General features: G+C 38.2%; 3 protein-coding genes across 4 annotated transcripts; 1 reads left to right on the top strand and 2 right to left on the bottom strand.

Moving 5' to 3' along the window:
* On the bottom strand, positions 1 to 4040 carry LOC117617907 (COP9 signalosome complex subunit 1). Its single transcript, XM_034347525.1, has 6 exons — positions 3476 to 4040; positions 2180 to 2500; positions 1584 to 1700; positions 1395 to 1480; positions 669 to 903; positions 1 to 424 (listed from the first exon to the last, which is right to left on the bottom strand). Exons 1-6 carry the CDS (start codon positions 3875 to 3877, stop codon positions 248 to 250), a joined length of 1338 nt encoding a protein of 445 aa, XP_034203416.1. The 5' UTR covers positions 3878 to 4040; the 3' UTR covers positions 1 to 247.
* Positions 4041 to 10424: 6384 nt separating this feature from the next.
* Positions 10425 to 15310, top strand: LOC117617906 (plant UBX domain-containing protein 9). Of its 2 annotated transcripts, XM_034347524.1 has the most exons (12): positions 10425 to 10722; positions 11600 to 11661; positions 11790 to 12255; positions 12338 to 12424; positions 12524 to 12592; positions 12979 to 13101; positions 13192 to 13377; positions 13453 to 13572; positions 14294 to 14437; positions 14516 to 14572; positions 14720 to 14845; positions 14934 to 15310. In XM_034347524.1, exons 1-11 carry the CDS (start codon positions 10639 to 10641, stop codon positions 14825 to 14827), a joined length of 1506 nt encoding a protein of 501 aa, XP_034203415.1. In that variant the 5' UTR covers positions 10425 to 10638; the 3' UTR covers positions 14828 to 14845; positions 14934 to 15310. The 2 variants fall into 2 exon arrangements, with proteins under 2 accessions (XP_034203415.1, XP_034203414.1); XM_034347523.1 differs by having other exon boundaries at positions 10429 to 10722; positions 14720 to 15310.
* Positions 15311 to 15403: 93 nt separating this feature from the next.
* Positions 15404 to 20077, bottom strand: LOC117617905 (probable methyltransferase PMT15). Its single transcript, XM_034347522.1, has 6 exons — positions 19267 to 20077; positions 17394 to 17604; positions 17009 to 17306; positions 16231 to 16623; positions 15976 to 16053; positions 15404 to 15829 (listed from the first exon to the last, which is right to left on the bottom strand). Exons 1-6 carry the CDS (start codon positions 19933 to 19935, stop codon positions 15580 to 15582), a joined length of 1899 nt encoding a protein of 632 aa, XP_034203413.1. The 5' UTR covers positions 19936 to 20077; the 3' UTR covers positions 15404 to 15579.
* Between the last annotated feature and the right edge of the window lie 1222 nt (positions 20078 to 21299).

The following is a 21299-nucleotide window of genomic DNA, read 5'->3' as shown; positions in this document are numbered from 1 at the left end:
TAGCAGCAAGCAAAGGATGCGAGAATATAATCTGAATAAATGATGCAACTGAATCAAGATGAAAACTAAAAATCTGTGAATATACAAGACAGCAACCATCTAACATTGGTAATTGTCGCATAAATTTGCATCCTGGTCTTCTAGATTTGTCAAATCCTCCGCCGTGCTAGTTGACCAAGCAGATGAATGTAAAAAATAAAAGAGCACAAGCAAACCCTGGCCAGACTAACACTGTCTAAAAATAAATTCAGGGTTTCCTTGATCCCTTAAGATTGTATTCGTGCTTGATAAGATTCACCCTAAGCAGCATTGACTTAACATCCCGATCAAACTCATCGCCCGTCTGAAGCACCCGTTGGAAAGTTGCATTCCTTTGATCCGCATGTCGTGCATATAGAATTTTGTTGTGTGAGTCAATTCGAGCCTGCAGTGGCATCATGAGTTAGGTCATTAAAGAACAAAAATGTACACATGCAAAACAACTGAATCTGAAGTTTCACATCATCCACCCACCCCAAACCCTACCACAAAAACTGATTCAGCATTGGGATTCAAGAACAGAATATGTAGGTAAACCAATATATAGCATATATGGGGTCCATTCAACAAATGACCGTGGAGTGAGTTATCTAGTCCAATACAAAAGCAGATGGCATTGCAAAGCCCACCTGAACTTGGTTGTCAGTGATTAAAGCTTCAAGTTCTTTCTCTAGCCCTGAAACATCAGTTTTGAAAGCACTGGCCATCATGTGTAAATCTACAGACACAAAGGGGTGCGTATACTGGATGAGAGCCTTGTGGCGGATTTGACCATAGAGTGTCTCGAGGTGGTCATGCAAATGGATGTCAAGCAACAGATTTGCTTTGAGATTCCCAAGGTAATCCAGACACGAAGCATAATGGCTACAACAGAAAAGAAAACACATGTTACTGAAACCGGAATATCTGAACATAAATCAGACAACAGCCCATCACCACTGTCAATTGATTAAAACAATTGCACAAGCATGCCAACTAATCCTTCAATTTATCATACTCAATCCCAATAACGAATTGAAAAATGTTAACTCATTGGAAATGAGTTAACAAGGTCTAATATCATTTCAACTTAATACATATAAAGCTGAAATTCCCTTGTACTTTCTTTCATTACCTACAGGATGCATTATGTCAAGAATAAGCAAGGTCTAATGTAACTTGATAATAATGTCTGAAAAGAAAAACTCGTGTTAAGATCCTTGCATAATTGAGACCCATAAATTTTCACACTATTTCTTAGTAGGACTTGACACTTTTCTACCATATGGCATTGTCCACATTGCAGCAACATTGCCAATATTGACACATAGATACAGCAATTAGACAACTAAAAAGATTACATCACAATAGATTACCTTGAGTAGAAGTCATTGATAAGCTCCCTTACTTCAGGTACTAACTCTAAAAAATTCCGGAAGTTCAGGTTGTCTATAACTTTGTTCTGTCAAATAAAATCGCTTACTGAGAAAGAGTACTCTACTTCTAAACAAGAAATCATTAAAAAACAAAGGAAAAGATAGTCCAAGGAAAGAAAGAATATATGCCTTCAGTTCCATTCGGTCAAAACTTGCAAGTGCACAAAGCCCACCATATGTTGCAACATCTTGAGGTGCAATCACTTCATTGTAGTGGTTTCCCAATTCATGCCCGGTTTCCAAGAACTGTAATTTCACAGTGAATAAGATAGATTAAAACCATAGAAGTCTTACAAGAACAATAGATAATGGAACTGATCTTACTAAATAATGGGCCACAAGGGCAAAATTTAGGGAACCAGAACCATCTTAAAACTTAGATACCACGTAACACTAAATCAGCTATAATTAATTCCCAACTGGTTCTTTTGATTTTGAAGGCATAAATTTAATATCTGAAAATCTCCAAAAATTCTGCCCAACAAGAGCAGAGAGATTACAACTGAAAATAAGACAACAAAATCAGCTAATCACTAAACGTTTGTAAAGGCTTTAAAAATGTAAATAATATCACCATACCAAGCACAATATGACTAACCAATAGAAAAAAGCAGATATCATAAACTCACAACTTCTTATCTTAAAGCACAAAGATACAAGTATTCATATGTATCTAAAAAAACGACTATAAGATTAAATGAAACAATAATATACTTCAAACAAACCTTACGAGCAGCAAGCTTGTATTTTTTAGCTTCCAAGTGAGCCAATCCAGCAGCACAACGAAGTTTTGCAACAGTAACTGGGTCAAGGGCTTCTGGTGATTGTTCTGCTTTGCTAACATAGCTAGAGACATGAGCAAATTGACTCATCTCAATGCTGACCAGAATTGAACTCATGCACATATGAACAATATGCTTTGCTGTAGTGCAATAATCACGAGTACGAACATAATTTTTAAAGGCATCCCCAAGTTGACCATGAGCATAATAAAAATCTCCAAAATCGTTGTAACCCATTCTTATGCTTTCTTTGATAAGATTTGTCTGCACAAAAGCATTCAAAGACAGAATGAGAGATCAAAGAGACAATGGGAACCAAAGAGGCTTCAATCACAGAAATTGCACTTATTCCATGATTTAGGAACAAACCAGCAACAAAAACACACATAACAACCCCTCAGACAGAAAGCTCCCAAGTGCATTCTCCCGCAATTAAAAATATAAAATAAGCATCGAGACTCTACAATCCAGCAGAACAGCTTGATGTTGCATATTAGAAGTCATTAAATCCTGATAAAATTTATCCAAAAAAAGAAGTTCTAACAGGATCATCAGATGGGAAACATACAACAAATAAACCTAACTGAGTCTGCAACACTGCATGCCTTAAAACAAGGATAATGTTGCATTTGAAAACCTCCATTTTGGGCCTGAAGCTGATTATTAGCTGACAGCTTGACTCGGTTGACAAGACCAGTGGTCCATTTCAATTTAACAAACATCAAAACTCCATATCTATGATCCATATCCTCGCACAAAACTTTAGGTTCACAGTCTCCTTTACTAAATACCCACACATTTTCAGTTATAACATCTTCCCGCTATTCCACCAAAACAACTGCAATCAAGCTAACCTCGAGCAGTGAACAAGTTGTTTGTTTAGTACCCAACATTGCCTAAGAGACAAACCAATGACTCTCCCGTATCCTGATTAGAACAGCTCATCTACAACCATATTCCTAGACATAACCTAAACCGAAAACAAAATATTATGGCAAGACGAAGAAAACACAAAGGCATTGCCATTAACTCCTTTCATATTGACCTCTTTCCTACACACAGGAGAATTATAATATACAATAACAGGTAAACAATTAAACAATAACTTTTAATAAATCCAACAAAACCCAAATACACAGTGTAGAACCACCCATAGGCAACCTATACACTATTTAATCATAAAAACCCTAGACATTCCAGAGATAACCACAAAGAAAACAGAGTCACAGAACCGCATACCCTATAAGCATTGAGCTCGTTCTCGAGCTTCTCCTTCTTCTGGTCGGCCCTCCTATCCACCATCTCACACCAAGCCAAGTCCATCGCATAGTCGGGTCCCAATCTCCCACCGATCATCTGCACGACGTCTCTGAACAACTGGGTGTTTTCTCCCTTCTTGATTTCGTCGTAGGCCATGCGCAGAGCCTCCAACTCCATGGCCTGGTTGCTCTTGCTCTTGTTGGCGATGAAAATCAGCCGCATGATCTTCGTGCGGCCGCTGTAGAGGCTAGCGTAGGCCTCGACGTCGAGTTGCTCACTGCTGATGATTGGTCTGCTGCGCTTCTCGTCGTCACCGCCAACGCCGTTGGCGTAGATCTCGTCGTCAATCATTGGGCCTGAGGTCTCGTCGTCGCCTTCCATTTTGGGAAAGTGTGAAGCCCTAGAGCAGAAGTCTGGGAGATTTTAGGTTTTAGGGTATTGCTGTGGACCTTCTTCAGGTGGTGCTAAACTGCTTCTTTTCTTCTCTCTCGCTCTCTCTCTCTCTCTCTCTCACTCTCACTAGGCGCAGCGAGGGAGGGAGATGGGTTCTTGGGCGAACAGAACGACGCCGTGTAACGACAGACTATCTGACTATCATTTATTTTTTTATATTTTTATATTTTTATATTTTTTATAGGCTTTAGATCCTGGACTCTCGGATTTGGGCAAATTATTATGGGCTTTAAGCCTTTCGAAGCTCAGTTTGAAGTGAAAAAATGGAAAACCCTTATATGCAAAGAAAATTTTAGATGCACCCTAAAATCTAATCAATACACCCATCAATTTTACTTTTATGGTTTAGGACTGAAAAATTAAATTCAAAATCAAAATAAATTAACCATCCTAGTGTATGTTTTACTACTAATTATGAGAAATAGAAAATAAAAAAATTGTGATTTTGGTGAATAAAAATAATTGTGTTGGTGGATTCACCCAATAAAATTTTAAATTGAAACTAACTTGAAACTATTCTAAAGTTCCTATAAATTTTGAAACTTGAAACCATTTCAATTAAAATTCTTATTCTTATTTTCTTGTCAAACAAATTCTACATAATTCGCACGTGACTCTTTTAAAAGATATTTCGGCGTTCAAAATAGAAAACCTCATTTCAAAAATCAACTTAAGATAAGCTAAGCCCATTGAACTAAAAAAATTTCACGGTGAAAGTGGCCTATCTTGCAGCACTAGACCATGTTAAGAAGACCGTAGAAGAGGGCCCATAAAACACATCCTACCCATATAAACGACCATATTATTATTATTTTTTAATATTTTACTCGTAACAATTTCATTAATAAATAAGTAATATAAGAGCCTGCTTGGGAGTTCTTCTGAAACAGTTAAAAGCGCTTTCTGACAACCAAAAGCACTATTGACAGTGTTTGGCATAAAAGTTTAAACGCAGTTTTGGGTCATAGAAATGCTTTCTGGAGAAGTACATGTCATGTGCTTATTCAAAAAGCACTCCCAAGTGCTTTTCCAATAAGCACTTCGATTTCTTATGAAAATTTCAACATCCTTATAATAAAAACGCTTTTGGTATAACCTGCTTATAAGTAGAAGTGATTCCTAAAGAAACAGTCTCAAACGAGCCCTAAGAAAATAGCTTCACAAGAGGTTCTCGCAAACAATAAAAAAATACAAAAATAAACACAACTATTGCAAGACAATGAGTAAAAATAATTTTACATCTTTAAGACCCACTTCACCAAGAACTTAAAGACATAAGAATATCCATAACACCACTATATCCAGTTCTGCAAGAAAATCATATCAAATATGAGAACTCTCTACCTATTTAGGAGTTGGGGATAGGAAGCACCTACAAGTGGAAAAACAAATCCCGCTTAACTTCCACCTGGACAGATGGTCACAACTTCTCCCACACACCTCTAAAACCAAAGCACCAATCAAAATAGATCCACAAAATCAACAACTCCACCCCTCAACATGGAGATCTGATGAAAACCCACCTCATCAACCCCAAAATTGCAAGGACAACACAGTACATGCTAAAAAAAAATAGGTGAACAACTAGGGGAGACAAACCTTGCAGTACACAAGGGAGACAAAAGCCTAGCACAAAATTGGCTAGGAAAACAGAGAGCTTTCATTGAGGGATCCCTAATTTGAGAGACACCCTTGTAGGGCCCACTCTCCATTGTATTTTACTAATCCAAACCTTCTATGTTTTAGATAATCATCTCTACAAAAAATTACTTGAATCCGATATCGTTTGACCCCTCAATTGTGTTATTGAAATTTTAGTACTTTCTTGAAGCACCATATTCATTGATTTTGTATGATACAATTGGATGTCGAAACGGTTTCCGATTTGTCTAATTTTTTGCAAGAATGATTTATGAATATATACCTAAAAAATAGATGGTTTGGATTCTTGGAAAAAAATTCGTTGAGTACTTTAAGGGGTGTCTCTCAATATAAAATTATTTGAGGGATCCCTCAATAGAAGGGGACTGTATATATTTCGGGCCCCCATCTCAAGCCATTACTAGATTTAAAGAATTTTCTTTATAATGCTTTTTTAGCTTGATATCTCGATTTAAAAAAAAATTATATTGCATACTTAATTAAGTTAATTGAAAATATGCTCTCCTCCTCGTATTCAAGTTCAAAATCACAAAAAAGTATGTAGCTAATGATTTGCACTCATATTCATTGAATAAATAAAATAGGATAGTGATTTTTTCACTCTATTTTTGTCCACTTACACTCAATGGCGGATCCAAGATTCAAGAGTCATAGGGTCACAATGTAAAAGTATAGAAAGTTTTTTCGTCTAAACTGTTGAGGCATTTTTTAAAGACAAATGAGTCATTTCCTATCCAATTATTCAATAAAAATGTATAAATAATAATAATAAATAAATAAGGAAAAAAATAGACGCACACACTAATACTCTACCATCAACCCCAACCTACCCTAGAAACCTTGTCTAATACTCAGAAGAAGAAGGGTTTTTGAAAATCTCAAGTGCAACAATGTCTATTTCAATATCTCTCACACACATCTTATAAACACTTTTTTTTAAAAGAAATTTTTTTTGAAGAACCCCATTATAGATAAATTCATCACTAAAATTATAAGTTTTGGTAACATTCACTGTAAGAACCCAAAATAAAATATCAAAAAGAAAGAAAATATCTTTTAGCGAAATGACCAAATTGACCTCGCATTATTTAATGGGGGAAAATTTGACTTTTTAATCGGGAAAGAGTTTGGGAATTTCACCTATGCCATTGCGTAGAGCGCGGCGAACGGAGTTCGTAGACACGGAGTAGACCCGAATCGGAGCCGTAACGAAGAAGTTATGGTCTAAAAATCGCGAGGGGCAAAATGGTAATTTGGTCAAAAAGTCAGATTTTTATAGCTCTCTCTCTCCTCTCCCCCGTCAGCCTTTCTCTCTCATCCCGTTTTGGCTGGGCAGCGACCTCTCGCCCTTCAAACCGTTCCCCCGGCCACTACACTTGGGGCCGATCTCCGGGACCGGTCCCAAATGAACCACGACACGACGGCGAACAACCCCCGACCCAGCGCCGCCGCTGCCGTGGCCGGAGTCGGCCGGAAATAGCCATGGAAGCCGACGGTTCGTCCGAATGCAACTCGAACTTCCAGTTCAGATTTCTCCTCCGTTTCTCCACCAAATCGATCGAGTAAGGTATGTTTCTCAGCTATTTTTCGTGCTCTAGCTGATGGGTATATGGGCTTTGATCGATTTTAGCGTTAAGGGGTTCGATTTACGACTTGAAGTTTGGCCGAAACTTCGGCCGCTCGAAACTACCATTTCCGGTCACTTTTTGGGGGTGGTCCAAGAACAAAAGTGACTCCAAATGGGGTGTTTTACCTAGAATAGGAGTTTGGAGTCTTGGTTCCGAAATTTTTCGGCCACCCGGTATCGCTTTGGACACCCAAAGCTGCCCGCGCGTGCTGGGGCGCATGGGCGAGGGTACTGATATAATTCTGTGCAGATTTGTGACCCTCGTGTCGTCACGAGCGTGTGGGATTTCGCGGATCTCGATTCGGAGTCCGTTTGAGCCCCGAACGGATTTTCCATATCGCGCGATCCGTGAGTACTGTGTCGTTAAATAGTCGGATCGAGCTGAATTTTGGATATGTCGGTCTACGTGATTTCAGGATCACGTAGGATTCGACGGATTTCGAATCGGAGTCCCGGATACTCCGAAATCGCGAACCCTGGGGCTAGGGTTTGAGTTTTAAGTGATAACGCGATTTTGGCCAATCCGACCGTCCGATTCGGACCAAATTCGCAGAACATGGTTCCCGTTGTGTGAGAAACCTTCAGGGAAATCCAGATTGGCCATCGGAGATTGTGGACCCAACGGGTCCCGGGTCGGCCGATCTGACAGTTATCGCTTAGCTGAGTATCGGACCTCCCAAAACTGGTCCAACTGTCCGAAAAGGCTAATGTGGGCATAGGAGTATTTTTGTAAATTGAAAAGCACGTATTTCTAGGAGCCGGGGGCAGGGTGTTTAGTTGAAATTCGTTTTATTTCAGCAGTTTATTAATTTAATCTTTCGGGATAATCAGGCACCAGGAGCCCGACAGGATTTTAAAAGGAGACCTCTGAGGGATCGAAGTAGCTCGGACCATCTGTGAGTGGACCTTCTTTCATAAATCAGATTTCATAAATGAATTGATGTGCTTTTATATGAATTGATGTGCTTTTATATAAAATAGATTTTATAAATGATTTTATCTACATGAGTTTTATAAATGAGTTTATTTGAGTAAGTTTCTTCATTCAGTCTTTGAGTAAGTTTTAATAAGATTTTGAATATGAGCAGTACAGTAATAATGCTATAAGTCGGTGCTGCTTATTTACCAGTTACAGAAACAGAGTTTGAGTTTTGAATCAGTTAAGACCGCAGCACGACTTGAGTTTTACAGTTATTATTCAGATATTTCTTTTTAAAAGGACATTATTTTAAAACCACCTCGTACCCGTTTTTCTTTATGGTGATTACCCAGAGTCGGACCGATGTCTACGGACATCCAGTCTGATTATAGTTCAGTCAGTGCACTTGACTTGCCTCACGAGTTTCGGGGACGCTCGGACCGTGAGTGCCAGGATTTGCGGCTCGGCAGACTTGGTGTCCCGAGACCTGCCAGGATTGCGGACTTTATGTCCCCGAGACCTGCCAGGATTGCGGATCAGGCTGACTACGGTCCCCTGCATCCTGCCAGAGCGACTCGAGTTGAATTGGTGTCATCGAGGAATCTGCCGGCGGGACAGGCTGATCATAGTCCCCTGATTTCGCCAGTTTGCGGCTCGGGTAAGTCTGTGTGACGCCCGAGACCTGCCAGGGAATTGACGGAAATGACAGGGGTACATACTGGTGGTATTTTCAAAGGATTCTGAGTTTCTTTATTAAATGTTGATTTTCAGCTATTATAAATCAGTTTTTCTGATTTTTCGGACATAGATCCCTTTATATTTATTCAGTTATGAAAGGTCTGAGTACAGAGTTTTTATACGCGTTTGATTTCAGTACTTTTATGAAAGCTTTGAATTCAGTGGTTTTTGTATGAAACTTTCGAGCTTGAATATGACTGATATAGAATGCCTTGAATTGACTATACGTGATGTAGAAAGCCATAGAGGTACGCGGGATCCACCACCGGGCCAGTCATAGCTTCCGCACCACCAAGTAAGGTAGCGATGTAGAAAATCCTTTAAACCCTGAGAACTTGAGAATATGCTCTGATATCCTGTTGAACATAAGAAACTGGAGTTGTGACCTGTTTGCTGGCGTAGTCTGGTTGTTGGTAGGATTTTGAAATTGTTTGACAGGTGGAAGACTTTGGGTATGATCAAATTACAGGGGAGACTCTGCCGAATTTTCGGCAGAAGTCGGAAGAGAATTTAATTAAAGAAAGGGTAAAAAGGTCATTTGTGTCCGACATTCACCAGGTGTCGGACACACACAGGAGTCGGCTCGGTTTTCAAAGCGAAAATTGGGTCGGGTCCTGTCATTCACTGTCTCGGTCATGTTCAATTTTTCAGATTTTCGCTTTCAGCATATATATATTTTTTGGGGACTTCAATGGAATTCGAGGCAAATAAACATATAAATAATAAAACCCAACAACAAAAACAAATTTTTTTTTTTTGAGGTCCTTTCCTATTTAAAGGGGCGATATCATATTAAATTCACATACACAACACGGATGCTAGGACTCGAACCCAAGACCTTGCTTGAGGGAGTAAATACTCCAAACCACTACACTAATGGGTCATAACAAATACATAATTTAAACCAAATGAAAGAGAGCATATCTTCTTGTTTGTCCTACCCTGCGTCAACCACATTTCATTTTCAAGTGAAGCAGAACTTCGTTTTGATGCCAAGTTATTAAAAAAAATTGAAACTGCCTGGACCAAAATAACGCCGTTTTGATCAAACAATTTAAAATATACATATATATCCACTGTGCACAGGCTTTGCTATGGCCTTTCGTCAAGCACCTTGCGTGCATTTTGGGGTCGTTGTACTTCTTTTCATGAGGTCTGCTCAGATCTCTACAGGCTATCCACAACCATAATTCCAACCATTTTATAGGAACGTTCGATTCTTTTTGTTCCTTAATGCGTATGTCTTTACTTATATTTCCTTTATAAATTTTTTTTTTTTATAACTATAATATATAATGAAGTGTAAGTGAATAATAAAGGAGTGAGAATATATAATTTTCAACAAAAAGACTGTAATTAAACAAAATTAAAGTGAGAAAATCAGCTCGATTAACTTTTAATAACTCTTATACAAAATGTCCTATATTTTTCTTTGCTTTGGGTCGGAACATATACAAACGGTCTCAGAAAAGCATAAGAATTCAACATCAAGCGACTCTGGTCTCAATAATTTCGGCGCACGCTACGTGATGAGGCAATCATTGCAATTGCTTTAGACACGTGTCCTGTGGAGAAAAAAAGGCGCGCAAAAGCCGTTGCTGTGTTCCCTTTGCTTCTCGTTCTGCCTCGCCCCCTCCTCACTCTTCACTAATCTTTTTCACCCACTCAAGACAATAGCATTGGATTCCGCACCGCAACTCTCTCTCTCTCTTTCTGCAATTTTTCGCTGAAAGCAAAACGGCAATGGCGAGCCCCACGCAGGACATGATCGACACGTACATGAGCATCACCGGCGCCTCTCACTCACTCACGCTGCGAAAGCTTGAGGTTCGATTCTCTCTCTCTCGCTCTTAATTTCTTAAAATTTTCAGTAATTAAGCATATATTCCCGCCGTGTTTCGTTCTCTGAATCTTTGTAGATTATCGTTATTATCTTGTAGTTTTATTTTTCTCAAAATGAGCTAAACGGTGTCGCTGTGCTGCCTAGGGTTTCCTATTCATTTTCTTATGGCAGGATTGTGCAATTTCATGAGTTCTTGGTAAAATGTAGCTAATCATGCTTCAGTTCTACGCAAAATTGAGGGTGATATGCTTAAAGAAGATCATTAGTAATTTTCTGAAAAGAAAGAATATCAACTTTTCTTTTCTTTCATGTAGAAGTTATACATTTATTTACGGATAAGATTCAGTTGTTGTTTGTGCAAATTTATAGGCCTAATGGAATGTAATTTCCTCATTTTGTTTTTTAAGTAGCTTGAATGGGAATGTAGAAGTATTACAAAGAGTAAAGACTCTGTGGATAGGTCTTAACTGAATTGGCTCTGCCATTGCAGCATTTGATGAGCTCGAGTGCGCTAAGATTTTGTATTATTATTGTATTATCACGTGAAAATCCATTCATCGACACTATATATAGGTGGCATATCTTGATATTTATCATTCACACAGTACCATGGGCCTTGTACGCCATTGGTATCATTAAGGCTTACCATGCGTCCTTGGTTGGTTGTGAGCTTGGGAGCCGAGCCTCTAACGAGTTGATCAGGATTTCTCGAATGATAATTATCTACAGTCACCATACTATCCTGTTGAAAACTGAATTTTAAATGTTTTGCATCGTGTAGGTGAGTTGTATTTTCTCTCTGTGTCGTTCTGTCTTGGCTATCTTTTCTGAGTTGTCTGGTATGTCTTGGCTGATAAACAGGAATATGGAGGCAATCTCAATGAAGCCGTGAATGCACATTTTAGTGGTGGAGATAGAGACTTGTATCGCATCTTGACTTCATCTCACTCATTATCTTCTTGCTCACATTAGCAGTAAATTTACTTAACATTCCATTCTAGTGTCTCATCTCTCTTTGACGCTTGTTTTACTTTTGGTCTTTCTGGTTCAGTACAAATCCGGGGTCTGCTGCTACCCCACAATACAATTTCACTCATATGAGGGGTCAGAATCAAGTTGCACCTCATGCTGTCCCCCCATACAATTTCCCTCATATGAGTTCGCAGAATCAAGTTGCACCACAAGAAGTTATACCACTTCTCTCTGCTGCTAGGAGTTTCAGGCCATCATTACTATTTGATCCTAGTTACAGTAGGGATCTCTTTAACCGGATCGGTTCTGCATTTACTGGTCGTGCACCAGTAAGTTCACATCCAGGAGTTGTGGGGGGGTTTCCTGTAGATTTAAACAGAGGGAATGATTATCCTCATCTCTCAGGACAGAGGCCTACCATTCAGGACATGACAGGAAATCCACATGGCAATGATGTGGAGGAAGAAATGATTCGAGCTGCTATTGAGGCTTCAAAACGAGAGGCTGAAGTGGCTTATCTGAATACGCAAACCAGGGCTCTCAATGTGTGCTACTGCTAATTTAACTGTTTTGACCAATATCTTGTGGTTCCTGAAGTTATGACTCTTGTGAGATTTTTCCATGCAGGTTTCTCCTGTTAATGGACTTCCAGGAAATCAAACTCACCAAGATGATGATGATGATTTTGATCGTGCACTTTCATTGTCCCTCAAGGTTCCTAGCCTTGAATTACTTTTTCCTTTTTGTTGGCAGTTGGGGGGTGCTTCCTTATCTTTGAGGTTCTTGATTTATTTTAAAATGAATTGAGTTCAGACAGCAGAACAAGAGAAAGCGATACGTGAGGAGAAAAGGAAAGACAGGAATCCCGAACTGGCATGGAAGGTATGACTTCTATTCATGGTATAGTTAGTTAGTTACATGTGCATGAGTGTCTGCATGAACTGACAAAATTTACAGTGAAGAATAAAAAGAGAGTTTTAATAAGAACTGTATAGGAATTCCCGATGAAACAATTTCTCTACAGGTTGTGGGAACAGAAACTGTTGGCTTTATGCTGCACATGTAAGGAACAAATGTTCTCTATCTATTGGCTGAAATCGTTCCAGATAATTTTTAGGCCTTTTTTGATTGAGCAGGCCAGACAGAAGTTCTGATTACTATAAATACAAAGTCAAAACTGAGAAATTAGACAATTAAAAATCTCATTATCTTTCCACTGAAAAGGAAAAGATTTTGTTTGTTCTAAAAACTATCTTTCTAAATTATAGCGAGGAAGGTCATTGCACCAAAATGGAGCTGAATTTGTAGAACAGAAACAAGTGAGTCAAGAGTTGAAACGTGATGCTGGTAAAAATCTTCAGCTGGGTAGCCTGGACGTTCATTGTGAAGAGGTATCAACTTCTTCTTTTAAAAATTTTAATTTAGCCCATTAAAAGAAAATTGACTGCTATATTAATCAAATTGTGCACATATCCTCGTAGTTAGGCAGCATTTCTTCCAAAGAGCTCGATGAAGCAATAATGCTTGAGACTGCACTTTTTGGCAAATCTTCACATGCAACTAATTTGCCAAGTCGTCCAAATATAAATTTGGGTCCTAATATGCAGCCTGTACATGGCCCCTCATCATCTGCTCCAACAACAAGACAATTGCTAAGACAACAACAGGTTTTAACATCCTGCTCCCAATCACTATCGTGAGAGTGTTGTCCAGCACTTGATTACTAGAAATATTACTTGCAGGATGATGAGTATCTTGCATCCATCTTGGCTGATAAAGAAAAGGAAATGCATGGTGTCAATGATCCTGGAACTTGTCACTTAAAGGGAGTCAAATCTGACGACAAAAAGATCAATACATTGGTAAGTGTATCTAGTAGGTTTTTTTGAATTCTTTTTATCCTATTGTTTTCTTAGTAATAATCCATTTACAATTGATTTTCAATTCACCTTCCCGCATATTACTTGAAATTGTGACGTTTTCCTCAAATTTGATGCATTGACAGTGATACAAGGAAAGTCTTAATTATCTAAATTATTCTTGATCTTGTACATGGTTGAACAAGTTATTGGGTTTAACTTTATAAAAGTGATAAAAGATAATCATGTTTTTTTCAGTGCCTAAGCTCCATGTAGTCAGTACTTATGGTGGAATCCTTGCTAAGTGGAACCAGCGATTTCGAATAAGCCAAATGTATTATAAAAGACCTCAGGCCATTTGGACTTCGCCATAGAGTACCTTACTGCATATGATAACTCAAAGTTATAGTGCTGTCTGTATCTACAAAGCTGTAACTTTTCGTGCATAGGCTTTGATTACCTTGAGTACTTGTATTCCTTTGTTTAACCAAGCAGTGCATCTGTAGTGGGGGTTTGCATGGCTACTGGAATATATCTGTTAATGTGCGAAGGAATAGAATTAGAGTCCAATAACTTCCATGACTGGTTTGACATCCTCAATTTACACAGCATGCCCCTTTCCCTTGGTTGTTTGGTTTATGGTGGAATGAATCACCTTGTCTATATTTCAATGGCTAGTTGTTTTAAATCTTTTCCCTTCAATATACTGTCTCACTGATGACAGGAAGGTGAGCGCATGCTAGCTGCAAAAAGTGCTTCACTTCCTTGCGAACCAGCATCAGATGATGAGAATGCTGTGACTCTTCTGGTTAAGGTGCCAAATGGCAGCCGCCTTAGCCGCCGCTTTCACAAATTTAACAAGCTTCAGGTAAAATTTCAAAATGTTACAGAAATTTAATAGCATTTCCCTTTGTCCCAACTGACCAAACTTTTTGTTCCTTTTAAGATTCTTTTTGACTTCATAGATGTTGGTGGAGTCGTGAAGCCTGGAACATACAGAGTGGTAATTACTCTTCTCTGTACTTTTTATTTCCTATTTTTCTTTTTTATTAAAAAAAAAAACTTTGAGAAGATTGCAGTCGGTAGTACTACTCTGGGAACGAGATAGTTTTTGTATGTCCTGATTATGTTGCTTGATTTCTTTGAACAGGTGAGGTCATATCCTCGGCGTGCGTTTACTCTTGATGACAGCTTATTAACATTGAGCGAAGTTGGACTGACGAATAAACAAGAAGCCTTGTTTCTGGAATTGATTTAGATTATAGAGCTCTTCCTTGTAAGTTTCGTGTCTGATCATACAACTGCACACAAGATGAAAAGGTTGATAGTGCAAGTCTAGTCTACAGTTGATTCTTTTTTGCTAGGGAACTCAGGTACATGACCTGGGCGTGGAACTTAGCTCTCATGCCTTTGGAAGGTAGTGGATGGTTAGATCTGGCTGATCCTAACGTTGCTGGAAACCAATTCTCATGGGAGGTTAAAATTTCAAAATCCCTGCTGTATGATGACAAACCTCGCAAACTAAACGAAACTAACATGTTTTCATCTGGATAGCTTCCCTTTGTATGTACTCTAAGTTCTGCTTTTTGCACGTCTTACAGGATTAAACTCGCATAAAACGAGTTATACAACCTGTTCTATTAAAGTCAAGTAGATGAGCATTGTTCATCTTGTGGTGTGTTTTGCTGGTGGACTTCGTTTCTGGTACATGAATGGGAACATGTTTTGTGGCATTTGACTTTGGGAGCTGTCTCTTCTCTTTTGTTATAGTTTCCTTTGGCTCTTTGGCTACATTTTTCTTTTTTAATGCAATGTCAATAGATCAAGCATGTTCTTGGTTGTAAAATATTGCATTAAAATTTCTTTTTCATTGTTGTGTAGCATTCAATCAAGTGTCACACCGCAATTCACGGGTGCTAGCCAAAACAAACAAAAAAATCATTTTCATTATCAAATTATCGACATAAAAATTGAACAATTTGAATCAAGAAAGAAGAGAAGCCCCTACGTCTATGAATCTGTTTGGCTTTCTCCTTGATCTTGGCTAGGAGCTGGTGCTGTCCAATACTGCTTGGCCGCCAATAATATTTTTTCTCTCTGTCTGGGGCCATTTTCATGGTCAACGATTCTGGCATCATATTGCATTGCATCCATGATGCTCTTGACTTTTACCAACACATCCACGTCATCCCGGAAAATTATACTACCTTCTGGCCTTAAAATCCTATCCATTTCTAAAAGAATATCTTCCAGTTCACATCTGCAACACAAATAAATTATGCGCAAGTTAGTACATTATGTCCCGTCATTATAATAATTTGAGAATGCTATTATCAGTCGTGTGTTGAGGGCCATTTGTGGGGCTCAGAGTCAATGTTCAAGATTGTAAGGCTGATGAATAGTCACCTGTCCTTGTAGAGACTAAAAACTGAATCAGAGTGGATGAAGTCATAGGTTCTTGGGTAAGTAGACATGGCCTCACACCTGCCAGGAAACAAGTCATTAACAACACTAACAGAGTAACTAATATAAAGAAACGCTATTTCATATCGTATAAGCTGCTTCCACTTCAATTAGTTATGTGGTTTACTATCTGATTTGTAAACATGGTACAAATAGTTTTATTGTTATGGTATTTTAGGCAGGCATAAAAAAGCATACCAATTCTGATAAGTTCCAATCAATCCTCGTTCGTAAATGACTCCAAGGGTGTTAACCTCAGCCTCAACAGGGACAATGTTCATAACCCACACAGGGTCCTGAACTAGGGCAGCTGCAAAGCCTCCCAAGTAAGCGTTCATGTCGAGTAAATTCCGATACCTCCCGGGCTCTGCCAACTGATAATCCAAGGTCTTGTAGTATGCCACTCTTTTCTTCCACAGCTCTGTATTGTCTCTGAACATCTCAGCTGTAATTCCTGTCACACTCCCACTACTGATTCTTGGAGGGACTGAAGTTAGCCTCTCTGGCCATTTTGCCAATTCCCCTCCTGCAATTTCTTTAATGTTGTTCACTCCAGGCAGTGGGGTCAAACAATCCTCCATTGTAGTATACCTAACCCAAAAAAAACAACAGTGTTGAGTAAAACTTAAATAATAAATAAAATAAAAGCTCATTTGAGGCCAATAAAGTCGCTCTTTCCTTTTTTTCAGAACTGTTTCTTCATTCTTGGCAGCTAAACAAACATTGAGTAAAGAACAAAAAAAATAAGGGTATGGGCAGTATGGAAGGTTGGACTTGGACAGTTTAACTAACACCTTGCGTGATTGTCAAAAGAACTTCATGTACAGAATTTCATTTCCTATCTATTTAGAGATCCCACAAAGGTAAAACAAAATTCCTCAAAAACCCAGAAAAGAAAAATTGAAATTCAGAAACTTGAGACTTGTTTAAGAAAACGAAAAGAAAGTAACGTGTTAATATTAGAAAAGCACATTACCATGCTTTGTCTGGATCTTGAGCTTGGCAGAAGGATGGTTTCTTGAAGACCTTTCTATTGACCTTACAATGAACATGGTTGGTGGGTTTTTGCCAAACTGCAAGATCATCCTTCTGCTTCAATTTCTTCCAGCACAAGCTTTTTGCTACATTCTCAATCATAGTCTGTTCAGCTTTAAGGTCCTCAGCTGTTCTATCCCAGCCTTTCCAGTGCTTCTCCCAATTAATTGGTGGTCCAGACAGAATCCAGTATCCACCGGGACGCAGAACTCGATCAACTTCGATTAAGTAAAGCCCATCTGCATAATAAAAACCCCAAATTTTAAACAAGAACTTGAGGAGCAGAGATGATGTGATTATAAATGGCAGTGTCATAGTGGTTTTACCATATTGGCCCCAGGGAATGAGGCAACGAGAGCAATGAGCCATGTCAAAAGCTCTTGAGGGGTAAGGGAGTCTCTGGGAAGCAAGAATGCCAATCAATGCAGGAACTCCTCTCTCAAGAGCAAATTGAACTTGTCCTTCATGGGTGTCTCTTGGTGCAAATGACATTGGTAGGATGTCCCTGGACAAAAGGTAAGCCCCCCAACTTGCAACCTGAGTCAAAATATTAAAAACAATTGTCACCTTACTAAAATTACACATAAAACACATCAAATGTTAACATTGGTGCCATGAGAGTTTGAACCTAAGACCACTAGTTTTCAAGTCAATACCCTTTTGCACTGGGCTAGATTCGGTTGGCCAAATATTTTTGTTCTTTAAATAATTCTCATTACAGTTTCATTAAATAAAAGTTATTGACAAATTTCTTTTTTGAACAATGAGAACAAAGCAATATGAGTAAATTTGAAGATGCTATAATTGATGAAGGTTGCAAGTAACTAACATATTCTTTAACATTAGTTTAAAATAATTAAAGCGCATTAACTACTAACACTATAAAGAAAAAGAAGTACATTGCAAGAATTGCTTTCTCCCTTCTGCCAACGCTAATTAATAATAATATAAATGTCTTCTTCATCGATTTCTTTTATGGACCACTTTACTTCAATGCCAAGACTACACATAATATAAGGTTGTAGGGTTTGTAGCCAACCAGTAATTCAGTGTCCATTACAAGTTACAACCCCATAATAAATAAATAAAACTATTTTGAGGTGATTTTCATTGTCTAATTCCCACTAGAAAATTGTATCAGAAATGTAGATCCTGAAACAAATTATTTAAAAATTGAATTAAAATTGGAAACCTGAATAAGACCTACCTACTATATGAGAAATTATTATATGTTCCGGAGCCCGACTGATATATAAAAACTAAATTTAATTAAGACAAGCCGGAGTACATGGTTTTCAAAAACCATTTCCTGTTTCATTGTTAATTCCCAATATAATGTGGAATCTCACCATCATACCAACCCTGATTTTTTGTCTTGCAAATCTTCTATATCATATTATGCCAAAGAGGAAACATATTTAAAAATTCTCTTAATTTCTACATATTGCCTTTCTGGGTCCACCAAGAGAGAGCCATATATGCATCTATTAAGACAATGAAAAAAACAATTGTTAAAATGGTCATTTAAAAAAAAAAATTATAAGGTGAGTCTTGAGCTTTCTGCTCATATGTGGATCACAAAGGGAAGTTTCCTTGTGTTACTTTCTTTGGCAAATTGGTACTTCCTTGAATTACTCAAATTGTTATTTATATGCATGTCAAAACAAAAGGAAACAAATAAAAATAAAATCCAATCAGACCCGATCACCCTTTTCAAGCTTTACTTTCCCATTACTCAAACTTTAAAAAAAGAAAGTAAAAAACAAAGAACCGATTGAGAAATAAAATTCTCCCATTGGGTGTTAACAGACATGTAAATGATAATGTTTTCTTATCAGACAATCAAAATATCGGTTACGCATTCAGACAATAATTTGTCTTATGAATATGCCAAATTTTCTTTATAACACGTAACAGAAAAAAGTTCATGTCATAAATTTTCGATTTATAACATCTCAGACTGTCTGACAAGAACAAACAAACGCCTTGACAAATAACGAATGATGCATATATACACACACATAAGCATGCACATACATATTGATGCCCATACAGACCCAAAACATAACATCAACAATAACAAATTGAACATGGCAGCCACAATCGAACCACCAATCACCAAACTTAGAACAACAAATCACAGTTCATTTCTCTTTTTTTTAAATTATAAAGAAAATAAAGAAAAGACCGTTTACTTACCCCACAACCGGTATCAATGGCGGTCCGTACAGACCCATCTCTGAGATTGATCAATTTCCCGATTTCATCAATATACGCATCCGCACCACGAGGAAACATGGTCCCGCCACCAGGGAATCTAAACCGGTCCCCTTCGTAATGAACCCAATTCTGCTTCTTCTTCTCCACGGTCAACTCCTTGTGCGGCACATTCGCGTACCAAACAGAGTCTCTGCTCTCCGGCCACCGAAACGGCACCGTATACCCGTGGGGCGCCGGAATCCGGCACTTGAGAAGCTCCTCCTTCTCCGGGCAATGCCTCTCCCTGTAAACCAACCTCTCCCTGTCGAATTTCAGCGATCTCGTGACGTCCTGGCACGGCGTGTACTCGCTGAGCTTTGCGTCGCAGGGGGGCAGGTGTGCCACACGCGCCGCCGCCGGAGGTAGGGGGAGGTCCTCGGCGCGGTGGTGGGCCTCGAAGTCGAGGTGGATTGTTGTGTTCCTGGGGATTGGGGGACAGGAGGAGTCGGAGGTGGATATGGAGGCGGTGATGGCGGTGGTGCCGGTGGAGTGCTGCCAAATTCCGACGAGGTAGCAGAGCGTGCAGAGGACGGCAACTAACGTCATGTAGTACAGGTTGGCTCTCTTGGGTTTCAGTGAAAAGTGCTGAAGTGGACTTGGCGAAGCCATTGTTTTAGTGAGAGAGAGAGAGAGAGAGAGAAGGTTTTGTTTATATATAGGAGAGGGGGGGAGACGAGAGAGTTCGATGAAAAATGAGGTCTTCAAGGTAGATACTATAATTTTTTTAGGGGGATTTTACTTCTTTTGGCTTTTGGGGGGAAATAAGAGGAAAGAATTTCCACACTGTCAGAAACAAAAATAATATACACCTCATTACACGTAAGTTTTAATCGAATTGCGTAAATACGCAATACGAGAAGAGCCTCTGTTTGAATTGAAGAACAGATTTGGCTCTTGCACACGAGATTGTCTGGATTTATTGAATGCGTGTATTAAGAGAGAAAGTGCCTAGTGTGTAGTTGTATGGGAGTGTAATTACGTCTGCATCTTTTACACCCATTTGTTTTGGAAATTTATTATTTACCATATTGGGATTATTTACTGTAATTTCTTTTTCTTATTTTCCTCAATAAATATTAAGGTTTTGTGATTCTCAAGATCATTAAATCCCTTGGAAGTAATCAATTCCTTTGACTATGGTAATTAAGAGTGAAACTACACAAATCACGTATTAACTTCAAGAAGTTTTATTTTTATTTTGTGTAAAATTGTTTAATTAAATTTCTTATATTTTAATAAGAGTAATACTAGAAACACTAATTTATTATATAAAGTTTTAGATACTAATTGATACGATGAATTTTATTTATTCAAAATAAATAAGAAATTATCAAGTAATTTATTTTTAGAAAAGTCAGTGTCTATACATAGTTAAAAATAAGACCGAAGAGTCAGTGTCTATACAAGAAGTGATATGACACACAACAGTCAACTTGGATCTTTTTTTTTTCTTGAACTTCTATCCGCAGAGAAACAAAACAAGCAAAATGTGTAAATTTGTCCTTATAAGTCATTTCACAAATGGGCAAATTTGTCTTTAAAAGTTTAAAGATAAAGTGACTGGGAAAATAGGACAGGTGGGTAGAAATAGCAACACTCCTCTAGAATTATTGTTTCAACAAACATGTACCTTCATGGATGACAAACTCATTTGTGTATTTGCTTAATTAATAAGCATTTAATTTATTGTTGCATTTTATTCCTTGTGATATGAAACATCTTAATGTACTCTAAAATTTTCAATCTCGAATGAAGTAAAAAGAAAAATATATATGACCAATTAGTTTTTAGTTTAGTGGTACAACGCTTCTTTTCTCGGTACTTTTTTCAATGTTAAAAGAGATCTCAAGTTAGAAATTTCATTGACCAATTCGTTTTTAAGTACATGTATAATGAGTAAGTGGAACGATAGTGATTGTGAATATTATTGTCATCACAAAAACCGTTTCTAATACTGTACAAAAACAATACAA

Source organism: Prunus dulcis, chromosome 2 (assembly GCF_902201215.1).
Source record: "Prunus dulcis chromosome 2, ALMONDv2, whole genome shotgun sequence".
NCBI classification, from domain to species: Eukaryota; Viridiplantae; Streptophyta; class Magnoliopsida; order Rosales; family Rosaceae; genus Prunus; species Prunus dulcis.
This window is presented reverse-complemented; position numbering and strand designations above follow the sequence as displayed.

Coding starts and splice junctions, on each gene's coding strand:
- LOC117617907 (XM_034347525.1), bottom strand. CDS start 3,877: ATGGAAGGCGACGACGAGACCTCAGGCCCAATGATTGACGACGAGATC. Junction 2,501..3,475: donor ACGAGCTCAATGCTTATAGG/GTATGCGGTTCT, acceptor GCTTTTGTGCAG/ACAAATCTTATCAAAGAAAG. Junction 425..668: donor TCACTGACAACCAAGTTCAG/GTGGGCTTTGCA, acceptor ATGCCACTGCAG/GCTCGAATTGACTCACACAA.
- LOC117617905 (XM_034347522.1), bottom strand. CDS start 19,935: ATGGCTTCGCCAAGTCCACTTCAGCACTTTTCACTGAAACCCAAGAGA. Junction 16,624..17,008: donor CAAGATCCAGACAAAGCATG/GTAATGTGCTTT, acceptor TTTTTGGGTTAG/GTATACTACAATGGAGGATT. Junction 15,830..15,975: donor TTTAGTCTCTACAAGGACAG/GTGACTATTCAT, acceptor TTTGTGTTGCAG/ATGTGAACTGGAAGATATTC.
- LOC117617906 (XM_034347524.1), top strand. CDS start 10,639: ATGGCGAGCCCCACGCAGGACATGATCGACACGTACATGAGCATCACC. Junction 11,662..11,789: donor AGTGGTGGAGATAGAGACTT/GTATCGCATCTT, acceptor TTTCTGGTTCAG/TACAAATCCGGGGTCTGCTG. Junction 12,425..12,523: donor CACTTTCATTGTCCCTCAAG/GTTCCTAGCCTT, acceptor AATTGAGTTCAG/ACAGCAGAACAAGAGAAAGC.